Source organism: Zootermopsis nevadensis, unplaced genomic scaffold, assembly GCF_977971745.1.
Source record: "Zootermopsis nevadensis isolate Lab colony 2312 unplaced genomic scaffold, Znev_1.0 Znev_ptg000010l, whole genome shotgun sequence".
Taxonomy (NCBI): domain Eukaryota; kingdom Metazoa; phylum Arthropoda; class Insecta; order Blattodea; family Termopsidae; genus Zootermopsis; species Zootermopsis nevadensis.
Genome location: NW_028259142.1, coordinates 5,662,923 through 5,676,374, shown reverse-complemented (window position 1 = coordinate 5,676,374; position 13,452 = coordinate 5,662,923). Strand labels below are relative to the sequence as shown.

General features: G+C 39.0%; 1 protein-coding gene across 5 annotated transcripts in view; it reads left to right on the top strand.

The window, feature by feature from the left end:
- Nucleotides 1-13,452, top strand: part of Glut4EF (Glucose transporter 4 enhancer factor) — a 197,411-nt gene that overhangs the window by 112,665 nt on the left and 71,294 nt on the right. For all 5 annotated transcript variants that reach the window (XM_022082105.2, XM_022082014.2, XM_022082195.2 and 2 more), the window contains one exon: nucleotides 4,506-4,684. In XM_022082105.2, coding sequence (XP_021937797.1) covers nucleotides 4,506-4,684 — 179 coding nt within the window. The remainder of the gene's footprint in view (nucleotides 1-4,505; nucleotides 4,685-13,452) is intronic.

The following is a 13,452-nucleotide window of genomic DNA, read 5'->3' as shown; positions in this document are numbered from 1 at the left end:
GCTCCTCAGTGTCCACCTCACGACTTTCCTCGTCCGTCATTTTGTAATCACCGCTCATAGGATATAAAAAAGTACGATTTCGAGGTCGTACAGAATAGCACTACCTCCAAATCAAATTTAATTCAAATCCATCCAGTGGTACTCGAGTTGAATCGAGTGGACGGACGGAGAGACATACAGATACGACTAGCCCATAATTCGTTTTCGCTATGCATTTCGTGCAAAGAATGCCTAATAACCCACTGATCTTTCAGCCGGAGCAAACACTCCTCAGTTTGTTTTGTATCACTTTTCAAATAGTATTAGCGCGTTTTACTTTGCGGGAGTTGTACCAGTGTTGGACGTTACTGTAATCCCGTGTCCAACAGCGCGTGTATCCCCGCCCGCATGGTCAGATCAGCATTCACTAGCAGTTTCCGGAAGTAGGGACTGGCCTTTTTTGTTTGTGTGAGCGCTTAATAAAAAGTGTAATCGTTGCGGTTATGTAGCACACCCAACGGTTCTCTTCATACCAGAAGGATCGGTGCGGCGGTTCACGCAAACGGGTTTGGCACCAGCAAATTAGTCATCAGTAAGGCGTCCGCCTGGGAATCCGTCTATTCGGAATGAGATATTTCGTGCTTTTTCTCCATTTTTTCAGGATAATGCTGGTATAATGTCTTAAAATTGGCTGTGGCAGCTCTTTCCTTGTTCTGAACATCGCGCTTCCGTAATCCAATTTACGTTCACACTTCCGTTACCCAACTGGCGTTCACACTTCCGTTACCCAACTGGCGTTCATACTTCCGTAATTCAACTGACGTTGAAACTTCTGTAATCCACCTGGCGTTCACACTTCCGTAATCCACTTGGCGTTCACACTTCTGTAATCTATCTGGCGTTCACACTTCTGTAAACCACCTGGCGTTTACACTTCTGCAATCCAACTGGCGTTCACACTTCTGTAATCCACCTGGCGTTCACACTTCTGTAATCCACTAGGCGTTCACACTTGCGTAATCCAACTGGCGTTCACACTTCTGCAATCCAACTGGCGTTCACACTTCGTAATCCAAATGTCGTTCACACTTCTGTAATCCATCTGGCGTTCACTCTTCTGTAATCCAACTGGCGTTCAAACTTCTGTAATTCAACTGGCGTTCACACTTCGTAATCCAAATGTCGTTCACACTTCTGTAATCCATCTGGCGTTCACTCTTCTGTAATCCAACTGGCGTTCACACTTCTGTAATTCAACTGGCATTATTAATTCAGTAAAATGAGCATATTTTAGTGAAACAGGCAGGCACAGTTGCTACAAAGGAAGAAGGGAAAGAAGAAATTAAGAAATACAGGAACAGAGATTGAAACAGGTAAAGAAAGAGGGTGTAAAGGGGGAAATGAAGAGAACTCGAGAAAGAAATGAAGGATGGGAAGAAAGCGAGGAAGCAAGGAAGAAATGAAGAAAAAATGACAAAAGTAATTAAGGTCTAAAGAAATCATAATTTCCGAGGAAAGGTGGACTTGCTACCGAAGCGTGTGTGTGAATATTTAAACTGATAAATGCAACTAATGCGAAGAACATTGGTTAATTTTCATGACAATCCCGCAACAATTAATAAACGTCCGTATTAACTCCTATTGCTTTCATGACGTACCGTACTTTCACATTATCTGATACAAAAGCGCGTGCTATCAAATTCCAAATGGGTCACAACCGCAGAGGCTATTTATTGGTGTCGAATAGACTCAGATTGCGTAAAGAAACGTCACGTCGTGCCAACCGACTGGTGCAGCGTTACGACATCGCCATACCTTTCCTTGAATGCTTCGTGATGTTAAGAATTGAAAGACGTAGTTCGGTTTGCAGTACGGTCTTTCCGACACCCAGGCCTTGCACGTACAAGCCTCTTGTTTACTAAACTCATTTTATACTTGCCTGCTTTGGTGTAAAATCAAAACAGTCGGTCTTGTGGTGACGCCATGTCATGAAGACGTATGGGGTAGTGAAGATGTTTCACACCCCGTACCCACTGAATGCGTTCATTACTGCAAAAATCGGATATAGTTTTATTTCTCTATTTTGTTGTCGTCTTTCGTGTTGACCTAAGCCACTCTTCATGGATAAGAAAGGAGGCGGAGTAATACTTGTAGTGTAATTACAACATTTAGAGCGGTAGAGGTACACTGTTACCGTGGATACAAGTTCGGTGGTGCAAACATTACCTTCTCAACCACAACGTACTTTCTACGTTATCTAGAACGGTACATGAAGAAATATTAAAAAAGAAACGTATAGCTCAAATAATGAAAGAGGTTGCCTTCTTTATAACGAACTACCAGAACTACATTAGTAGTTATTATTATTATTTAATGTTCTGTCTGACGACAGGTCCATATGAACAGGATCCTTCCATCCTTTTCTCGGACTGGGACCTGTTCATATACGTTCTTGGCAGATGATCCAGAAGTGGTTTGCCATTGCCTTCTTCTGTGTGTGAATGGAGTAATTGTTGGGATGCCACGGAGAAACCGGGGAAGCCCCCGGAGGAAAACTCCGTGTTGCCTAGACCACGGCCTTGCCCAACACAAGTTATAAATTCGGGCACCGCCGGGAATCGAACCCGAGACCCCAGGATTACAAGGCCAGCGTTCTAACCGCTAGACCACCGTAGCGGTACATTAGTAGTAGGGATGGCTAAATTCCTCATATCAGCTGCCTAGAAATTTATGCTGTAAGAGAAAGTATAAACATCAATAAACTTCCCTCAGCATCAGTAGTATCTTAACCCGATTAAAAGTATAAAATAAATAAAAGTTTAACTAATTTCCAAGCTTTTCGGTTTTCTAAAAACATAGTAATTTTTTTTCCTGTGTCCATAAACTGGTTACGATTTTCGAGGGCCGCATGTGGCCACAAACCTTACTTTGCTAGGCCCTGATTGTTGAGATATTTCTCAGGAAAATGTGGTGCTGGGTACTCATTCGTAGGATTGACGTATGGTACCACGTCAAAGTCTGTGATCGAGTTGACATCCGTGGTAATTATGATCATTCTAGAGGACTATGGACGAAACTTGCAGTGTCATGAAGGTCGAGTCTGCAAGCTTTCTTGACATTGCTAGCATCAGCCTCGCTGTACGTGGCTGCCTTTCGAGGCAACTTCTTGTAAGTGTGTCGCGTGCAGTCTTCGTCAACACTGTAGGCGCTGGGCTGTCGTTTCAATTAGTCATTTCTCGCGTGGAGGATTATTTGATGAGTCGCGTAATTTTACTTCTGTTTAATGTTTAATTTTATTCAAAAACATTGTCACAAATTGGCATGTTAGTTATCCCCACGAGTCACATGCTTTTTACTTTCGAAAGGACGAATGAGTTCAAATTCTGGACCGGAAGAATTACGTTAAATTTTCCTTGTTTCCGGCATGCGTGTTACATTCCCATCATTTTTATTACTTTAGTACTATTAGATGAAGAGTAAAATTTATTACTTAAGCTATTCCCCCGTTCTGTCTCTCTTATTCACGGGAATTTAAGTCTACAATTATCCTAGCAAAAGTCCGCATTTATAACAAAAGGATTATTAGACGGCTTTGGAATTCGAAAACTTATCTTGCTCGCTAACCCAGAGACATTGTTGGTCTGTCAATACAACTACAGAACCCGATAATTGGAAAAATTTGTCACTGAACAATATAACAAATAGACAACAATTATAAGAAAGCCAACTGCGATGTAAGGTGTATTTGTACAAACGTTTATGCAAATATAGCTATAAAGAAATTATTAGTAATGTGGCAGTTTAACTGAAAACTTTCGACTTTATAATACTTGTACGTAATATCGACTAAAGATCTCGTTTGGTAAGACATCGATAAATGCCTATTTATTATGACCTTATGTTAGTATCGATACTTAGCACAGAAATCGTGGGAGGAATTTTGTAAAAGATATTTAACTTCTCATGTCAGGGAGAAGATTAAATGTAATTTCGAAACAGTAGAAAACAATGGATTTGGTACTACAGTGACAAAAGAAGGACTTTCCCCGTGATATCATTCAGCACAGTTCAAACAATGAACACGATGACACCTGTTGGGTGGGCGGGAAAGTTGATAAATAATTGACTATCAGTGTGAATTACTGTTATTCTTAGGAGTACATCTTATCGTTAGTATCTTAAGCAATCTGTAGACCGACTATGCAGGCCTGTGGCCTAGGACAAATCAGAGAATTACCATTGAATAGCTCTCGGTTAAGATAAGAGATAACGAACTTGCGCATTTATCTAGAAGACTGAAGACAAAGATGTTTGTATTTGGAGAATTCCTTAAAGATTACTGGACGTTTGAATGCTGCATTACCAAGGAAGTGACAACGTATATCTTCTTAGTTTCCTGTTGAGATTAAAGGTATTGAGTAATTACCTCCATGGTAGAATCTTACCCGAAAAGCTGATAGTTATTCATCTTTGTCCAGAAAACCCCTCTTTTTATATTACCCAAAAGTTTGTGTTTGCATGTGCAGGTCTGTCGTGGGGGGAGCATTTGTCACCTAGCCCCAGCAGCGACGCGTGTTCTTGGAGGAGCTCGACGCCCTCTCCACCCCTCAGCGAAGGTGGATCCACGTCCACATTTTGGTCGCAGGTCACTACCGATGAGGGCATTGTCATCGATGAATATGATGAACTGCCACGCAAGAAGAAGGTGAGTGCCTCCTTGATTTTCCTACTGTGACAATAGTGCACATTAAGTGACATCTAAATCTGCCCTTGACGTCATTATTCTTAACTCAGTCAAGGATACGAGACAATAACATTTTCTCAACTAAATACAGGTAGCCCTTGATTTGCGCCGGTCCAATTTGCGCCGATTCAGAATAACGCCGATTTTGAAACCAGCAAGTTAAAAAGTGAAGAAACATTATTTTACTATTATTTATAACGTTCTACAATGTTTCTCGTACTGATTCTTATACTAAATCGTAATTCTTACATCGCTGATTTTTAATAAAAATTATAAACACAGTCATCTCTGCAATTACGTATGTTTCGTTAAAGCGAATTTGCTCCAGTGAGATCGATGAATCGGTAAAAGCTGTTTGTGAAATGCAAACTTTTGGATATGTGACTTTGCTCTTATGCAACTTAATTCCTGGTGCTTTAAACTTTCAAAGGACTAATTTAATCTCTGCGGAGGTACCGGGGTTATTTTTACTACGAGATTTTCTATAGGTCGGCGGCTTACATGAATGCAACTATCGCATAACAGCAGAGGTGACTGTACACATCAGTCACATGAAAGTATCGCAGTCAATCGCGGAGACCAACAAATTGCCGATTGTAAGTGTATAAAATATATTTTTTTAAATTCCCTTTATTTTATTTACATTATATCAGAGCTTTAAATGTAATGTCATTATATTATTCGTCAATGTTTGGGTGCTGGGAACGCATGTCATTGACTTCCCATTGATTTACATTATAAAAGAGTTTCAATTTACGCCGATTCCGATTACGCTGGTTCGTCCAGGAACACATCCCTGGCGTATATCGAGGGCTACCTGTAACAGCAAACATTTCCAGCATATGTTTTTATCATAGTCATGTACTTGGTGTTATTCTCTGATAGCCGTGCTTACATTTTTAATTTTCTGCTGATTTTGGTATCGAAATGTGTTTATATACTTTGTTCAACTTAGACTTCCCTATGAGAGAACTTCGCTACTTTCCACGAAAATCGGTCGATGTCACATAATGCACGACAATCGCATTATTACATTTCTTCATAGGAGAACTTTGTTAATGACTACGATGTTTTCATGTAGCAATTATTATTATTATTATTATTATTATTATTATTATCACGTGATTTTATAGAATACAATAGATATTTATTTTAGTGTTCATGTAAACACATTTAAATTGAAAATAATACTTCTGGGGTAGCGGAGTATCGACGTTCTAACATAGGCCGAAGGATAGTATCGATACTATTCATTCGATTCTATCCCATATGAAACTATCGATCAGAGTTAACTTTCCTGTAGCTACTGTTAGTTCATTTTCAGTTTATTTTTTAATTATTTCCAGCGTTCCGTTACAGTCTTCTACCTGTTTTATCATCCACTATATAATAAGAGATTTCAAGATGCGAAACCCCCACTTATGATAGAAATTGAAATATTTAATATCATTCCATTGCCTTCACGAATTGAACTTTTAAGTGCGTATATTTGTGGCCTTCCCCCCTTCCACCCGAGGTTCACAGCTTTCATCTGTTCACTTGCTTTGAAGATGCTAAGGAATGTAGCTCGTTCTCAGGTGTTTTATAGATAGAATTACGCATTCGACACGCATTCCTAGGTGTTCTGAAAAGGTTCATACAAGGCACTGAAATATATTAGTAATGATACAAATCATATTAAAAAGTAGGCCAAATGAGAAATTTACGTTCTTTAATCCTATCACTTCTAAACCCACCTCTCTCCTGAACTTTTTATTCTCTATTTTTCTCTCTTGGAATTATAAAGCTGCTGAATATATCGAAATAACTTCACAATTTTTGGGACAATGGCAGAATAATTGTGTGACATCTGCTTTAACTGTCGGAGTGCCTGAAGAGTAGCACGTGTTTCATTCGGTTCACGGAAAAGACTAATTCGTTTTCGTAAATGTCATGAAAATGCTGATGTCTGTAGAGTTGATGCGGTGCGCGTAGGATCTGAGCGTCTTAACAATTATTTGGAGAAGTATAACGTTTTATATCTCTTACCTAACAGGAAGTCTTGCTTTATTTGCCAAATCCCAGTTTTTTAAAATAGCAAGGCTTGTTGCTGCCAGCACAGTTTTAATTTGGCACTCTGTGAATGATAAACTTTGCCATTGGATGGCGTTGGGTACTGGGAGGGCCCAAGAGCCATCTTAACAAAGTGATAAGAATTCCTTGCTTATTTTTCCCGATCGTATTTTATTATTGTCAGTTTCTGTCGTTGACTAATTGTTTTTAGAGAAGATCTAGATAAATTTTTCCGGAAGAGACAGGCTACCTATTTTGTGACGACTTATGCCCGTATTTCTTCGTAAATTCTTTTAACCAATAAAAATTATTCAGAATTTCGTGTATTCCTCAAGTTATTATCTCTGGTTCTCTGAAAAAAGGAAATACCCCAAGAGTTACGTAACACAGTCCTTGACGGTGAAGCAGTAGTGCTCAGACGTGTTGGTACCGGCTCGAATATGTGTCACTCATTGTCCACAATGATATCTTCGTGCTTTTCCTCAGCCTATTCAGACAAATACCGGCATAGTACCTTAAAATACGCTACAATCGTCTCCTTACCTAGTCGACCACGCCCATCTTTCGATATAATTCGATGCTATTCAACCTTATTAAGGTCTATTTATATAGGAACGTAAAGATAACGACACGAGCACGACACGAGCCCTCACCGATTTTTCAGAAAATATTACTCAACGTTTTTCAATGGAACTGTTTAGGACAAATATCGTTGGAGACGTAAGTTGGGCGAGACTCGTTCGTGGAACGGACGAGCTCGGAGTCAATATAAACAGTTCTATTGAAAAACGTTGAATAATATTTTCTGAAAAATCGGCAAGGGCTCGTGTCGTTATCTTTACGTTCATATATAAATAGACCCTTATTCTAAACGACGTTGTTAAATAACTAAAGGATGAGGAATATGAATCGACTACTTATTTTCCATTTATTTTCTCAGGCCCCCAAAAAATATGAACCACCAGCAAGACCTAACTTTCTGAATTGAACCTCCTATCCCTTTTGATATGCCTTTTATTCATTAAACGCCAATAAAAGCTGTGTTGTCTGATAGAATGTAAAATGTGTGATGAAATTACTACCATTTTTGGAAGTAAGCCGTGCAGCTGACCCGCCTTGATCGAGGTTTTGCTTATTCACGAAAAACTAATTGTGGTAATATTTTCGTAGGTCCCTTAGTCTTACGCATGCGCAGGGAGCAACAGTCTGTCTTAGCAGCTAGTAGATATCGTACCACACCAAGCGTTTTTCTACTTATGTTTTTGAAATATTTAGATCTAATTGTTGCCTCCATGTTCGATCATTTTGACAGCTTTAAGCCAGTAACGTAGACGTCATCTCAATAAACACCGCCACTAATGTTTCCATTTATTATTTTATTTTGTGTTCTGTCTGACGACAGGTCCATATGAACAGGATCCTTCCATCCTTTTCTTGGACTGGGACCTGTTCATATACGTTCTTGGCAGATGATCCAGAAGTGGTTTGCCTTTGCCTTCTTCTGTGTGTGTTGGGATGCCACGGAGAAACCGGGGAAGCCCCCGGAGGAAAACTCCGTGTTACCTAGACCACGGCCTTGCCCAACACAAGTTATAAATTCGGGCACCGCCGGGAATGGAACCCGAGACCCCAGGATTACAAGGCCAGCGTTCTAACCGCTAGACCACCGTGGCTAATGTTTCCCTGTTTATTAATAATTCATCATCATCGTCATATTCATCAAGTATTAGGCCAAGTGGCCTATTACGGTTTCATTCCATCTTTTTAACGGTCTTCCCAGGATTCTCTTTCCATTCGATCTGTAGTTCAAAAATTGGTTTGGGATTCTATTAGAGTCCATTCTTTCAATGTGATCTTTCCAATTGACACGATAATTCTGAATAAATTTAGAGACTGGTTCGACTTTAAATTTTTCTAGAATTTCTTCATTTCTTTTTTATTAATAATTAATTATACATATTAAGTATCATGCTTCGCGTGTCTTTGGTTTGCCTAACCCTATTTTTCTCGTAAGGTCTTAGCTTCACTGTTTTGCTGTTGGTTGCGAAAAGGGTGTGTTGTGATATGTTCTGTTGACCGAGTTTTAAAACCATCATAAGAAATGAAGTATTAGGTACGCCACTGACCACAGAAATAAACGTGTTAAAAGTCACTTTGCGGTACAAGAAGAAGAATGTATAAAAAGCGGACATCTGAAGCAATGAACTCTCACACAATTCTGATTTTTTCACGTACAAATTGTCGCCATGTGTATTTTTCCTTGGAATGTCGAACAAATTTATGCGAGAACTGTGGTCGCTACGACCTTGAACACAGAATTCATGGTTAAAATGCAGATCGTGTCCTGTAAATACCGGAACAGTGATTTATACGATATATTAACATAAAAACAAATGTTTTCAGGTCTTGTAAGAGAACGGTAGCGACCTAAAGGGCATGTCTGCCGGAAACTGTGCGACAAATAGGGAAGACCGGGGCACATTGCAACAAATATTATATTTGATTATTTTTAGTATGTATAATATTCACACATCCTTTGTGTATAAAACCAACAGACAGGAACCATAACATTTTAATAGTATTGGAGTAATAGCATTACATAAAACATTTTTAATTGTTGCAAACTGCCCCGCTAGTGTGATATGTTGCAACAGTTAGTGTGCAGCTACCTAACGAGCATGTTTACAGTTGTCTGTTCTTGAGGGAGACGAAACATGCACGTGTTTCGTAAGTTTATTTCGGAAAAACAATTTTTTTTACGTTCTTGGCACAATAAATCAAATTCTTTGTTACATTTACAAACAATATTTGTCATTAAAACACTGAGATATGCATTTTAAATAACTTCAAATAATTAACTTAACTTGTATAACTATTTATTAATATTATTCCGTTTATTCACCGTTTTACAGGGCATTTACTTATATGTACCTGCGACAGACCTTGCCCCTGAGGTACGTAGTGTAGCAGCTATTTTTGAAATAAATATTGTTTTTAATACGCGTTGCATGCATTAAACAGTTTTCGCGTCAGGCATTATATATTTTACATGAGCGTCTTTCGAATATGTGTGATTTTCCTAGAATGGCGGTTTTCAGAAGTTCCCTGATGTCGTGTTCGCCCGGGATGTTAGCCAAATACATTATGAGTGACTTGGAGACAGTTACAATTGCTCATATATTATTGTTTTTTGTTGTTATTAATACTATCATCATCATAATCATTAGCGACACTCTTGTAGACTAAACCGATTGTCTTATCAAACAGTAGTTGAGAGAAAGTATAAAAAGGTGTCGATTAAATATACATCGAACATAATAGGATCTCAGGTTTTCACAGCGGTGAGTCTGAAGATGGCTGTGTAGTGTGTAGAAGTTTACCTGCTACCAGATTACAGGCGCTAAAACCCAGAAGACAGCCACCTTCCTACACTGAACGTACTTCCCGTCAAGGAAGTGGAGCGTTATACGAAACATTAACGAGCTATTCGACATATTTTAAGCTTGGAATCCTTCCAGAAAAACAACGGACGCGGCAAAGATAAATTTTTACCACGTGTTGTCAGAACTGTGACATTAGCCCCACTTTTTGCAGTGCTCCGCACTGGTTCTCAGAAACAGACATCAATGGCGCTGTTGCAATGCGCCCGCTTTCCCCTACTTTATCATGGGCTTTGATATTTTGCTTCACGTAAAGAATGTGATCTTGTTTGGGTAAAATTTGGTAGGATAAGGTTTTGCCCTCTAGAATTTCGTGGATTATTTATATTTAAATCAATCTTTTGAAAAAGGGCCTTATTCCATTTTTTTACGGAAATGAGTTAATACGTTGCAAAGAGAAAGTATCATTGCACGTATTGCAGCAGGGCTCCTGAATCCTCACCATCTGACATCGCCTTTGAAAGGACCTCCTTATTCCTTAAATGAATAAGGACTTCTCTAAGGCTAACTGACTCTTACCGCACCTGGCGGATGTGCGAGCAACTTTACATTTCAGCCATGTTCTTCCATACATTTCGTACATTGTTAAATCCAGGTACCTACTGTTGCATCAGAATGCGTTGAAGGACGCTTAAAGCACGCCTTTGACCTTCGAGTGCCAGCAACACCTGTTTCTCACCTTGCAGAAGGCTTATTTAGAACCAGTGCTCTATAAAAGAGTGACATCCCGTCATTTGGTGTCCTACATTCCACACGGACACAATGTTTGTGAGGTTATGTTAGCGTCGGCTGTTTGCAACAAGGACGGTGGTGATAATTACTGAGGTTTGTTATAAATGTCCAGATATTGCTGACATTGTTGCTTTGTAGTTAAAACACTAAAATATTAAATAATATATATATATATATATATATATATATATATATAGACATGATGTAAACAAATGGTGGCTAACTGGAGTTCTATTGCAAATATAATATGGACGGACTACGTAATAAATTAAAGCAGTTATTGCACACAGTAGAAAGACTTTTATTCAAGAATTTTCAGACATTTTATTTTAAATAGGAGTGGTCATGAAGAAACAGGTTTAGAGGTAGAATGTTTCTGCAACCCTAGAAAAAAATTTATTTATCTTTCCACGTGTTACTGGTGGTAAAAACTGTTTTTACTTTCGTTAATGAAAACGTAGTTTTTTATACGTAAGATCCTTTTCAGAATGATTGATTGTGTGATTATGCGTGTATAAAGAGCGAGTCAAACCATCTGTGTGTACGTCTTGTTACTTTTAACTTCTGCACGTGTTCTGCAAACAAGGTGATATGTTAATCTGTCTCCTCACTTAAACTATTCTAAAGCAATGCTTGAGGTAGGGATCAAAGCTGGCAAGCTCCTCAGTTGTTATGAAACAGTATTTGCAGGCACATAAATCAAGGTCAGTTTAGTAGCTCACGCGTTTGCTAACTCCAAGACCCAGGGTGTCTCTCAGATCGTCCGCACTGATAAGTAACAAGTTGCGTCTTCTTCCAGATTTCTGAACAGATCTCGAGAAGTTTATTTCTGTTCTGAATTCGAGAAGTTTATTTCTGTTCCGCTCCAAGTATCTCCAACTAAATAGCCTCTGCAGATGATACAGCGCCACTGCATAAGTAAAAAAGCTATTAATCTCTGTTTCTATGACAGATGTGTGACGTGTGGGCTGTAGACTCGCTCTGTCACTGCTAGCAAGCAGGTAGTTGCTGATGCGAGTTGAACAAGTCGATCTGCGTCAGGTCGATTATGATGTTTGTATCGTTGTGTAAAGACGTGTTTGCTGTAGTCGTTATGAAGCGTGGATATAGTGTAGACGATATATGTGAGGCGGAACACGGGTTCAAGACCATATTTGTAGGCCATGTTTTCAGAATTTAATTTGCTCGTAACAAATCCCCTCTTAGTTCTGAGAATTTGTGGAAATTTACTTTCACGTTTTCATGGAGTACCTGCAGTACTCCAGCACAGACATAGGTCTTCCTTTATAGTTATTGTGGACAAGGAATTAGTTGGTTAGGGAAGTCCCAGTGTCCGCCTAGAACACCAGCTGCTTCTGTGAAAACATAACATAGGTATTTAACCAAATATTATAATTACTTACGTACTTATTTACCTATCTACTGCATTTACAGATTCGGCAGTAATAAAACCACTTTGTTCAATAAGGAGTGTACTCGTAAATAACTTTACGTGGCTAACCCCTTAAAGCCCATTGGCAACTGGTGTTTTCTCCATTAAACCACCTCAAACGGCTGGTAACCAGAGAATAATTCATTATACTTGTTCGCCGTGAAAGCTTCAGATCATACCCAGTGGTAATTATTTGTACCACCTCCTTTAACAGTCATTAACTATGCGTTTGTATTTTGGGGTCTCGTATGATTTTCGTAATAAAAAGCGATTATTTCTTTAAACTGCGTTAACCAGTTGATATTTAAATGGTGAAGAGCTGTGTTTTCTTTGAGGTACGGACTGTGAACAAGTTTAGACTTCAAAGGGGTAAATTCCCTCGCAACTCTCGAGGATCAGACCAAAATTCTCTTTAGCGTACAAGTAGGCGTTCCAAAGAGGCCTTAGAGATTAACACACAGAAGTTTTGGCCCAGGGAATTTCAGATATCCAAAATCTTTTCGTTTGTTTAGTTTCCGCTGTAGTGTTCCGTCTTGGTCACGTCACTGGTCGTTGCAGCAACGAGAAATGCACGACTTTTTGTTGCTTTACTTTTTACCAGTACTTAGAAGCACGTTGCCAGGGTTGTCCACTTACAATCTGCGTGTTATAACAGCACGAAATCCCGCTAATAAATTAAATTCTCCCTCCATCCGTCAATTCTTTATCCACCTCTCCGTGGCAAGAAAAAAAAAAGGAAGAAAGAGTTGAAGACGAAGGAAGGGAGGAAGTAATTAAAAGGGGAGAGGAGGAAGATGATTAAAAAAAATTATTTAAAAATAATAAAAATTAAACGAGAAGTAGGATAAGACAGAAAAGAGAACAAAGTAAGATGAATTAAAAATTAAATAAACATACGTACTCTTTAAATGTCGATGTTGTTCTTCAGGGTCACGTGAACTCGTAGATAGTTTCCAGCATTATGAAGAAACGTTCATCTTCAGGGTCGAAACATAGTTGTTTACCTACGAGTCCATGTGGTGTCACGATAAAAAAAAAACTAACATCGACATCGTGACTTATTTGAGTGCCTC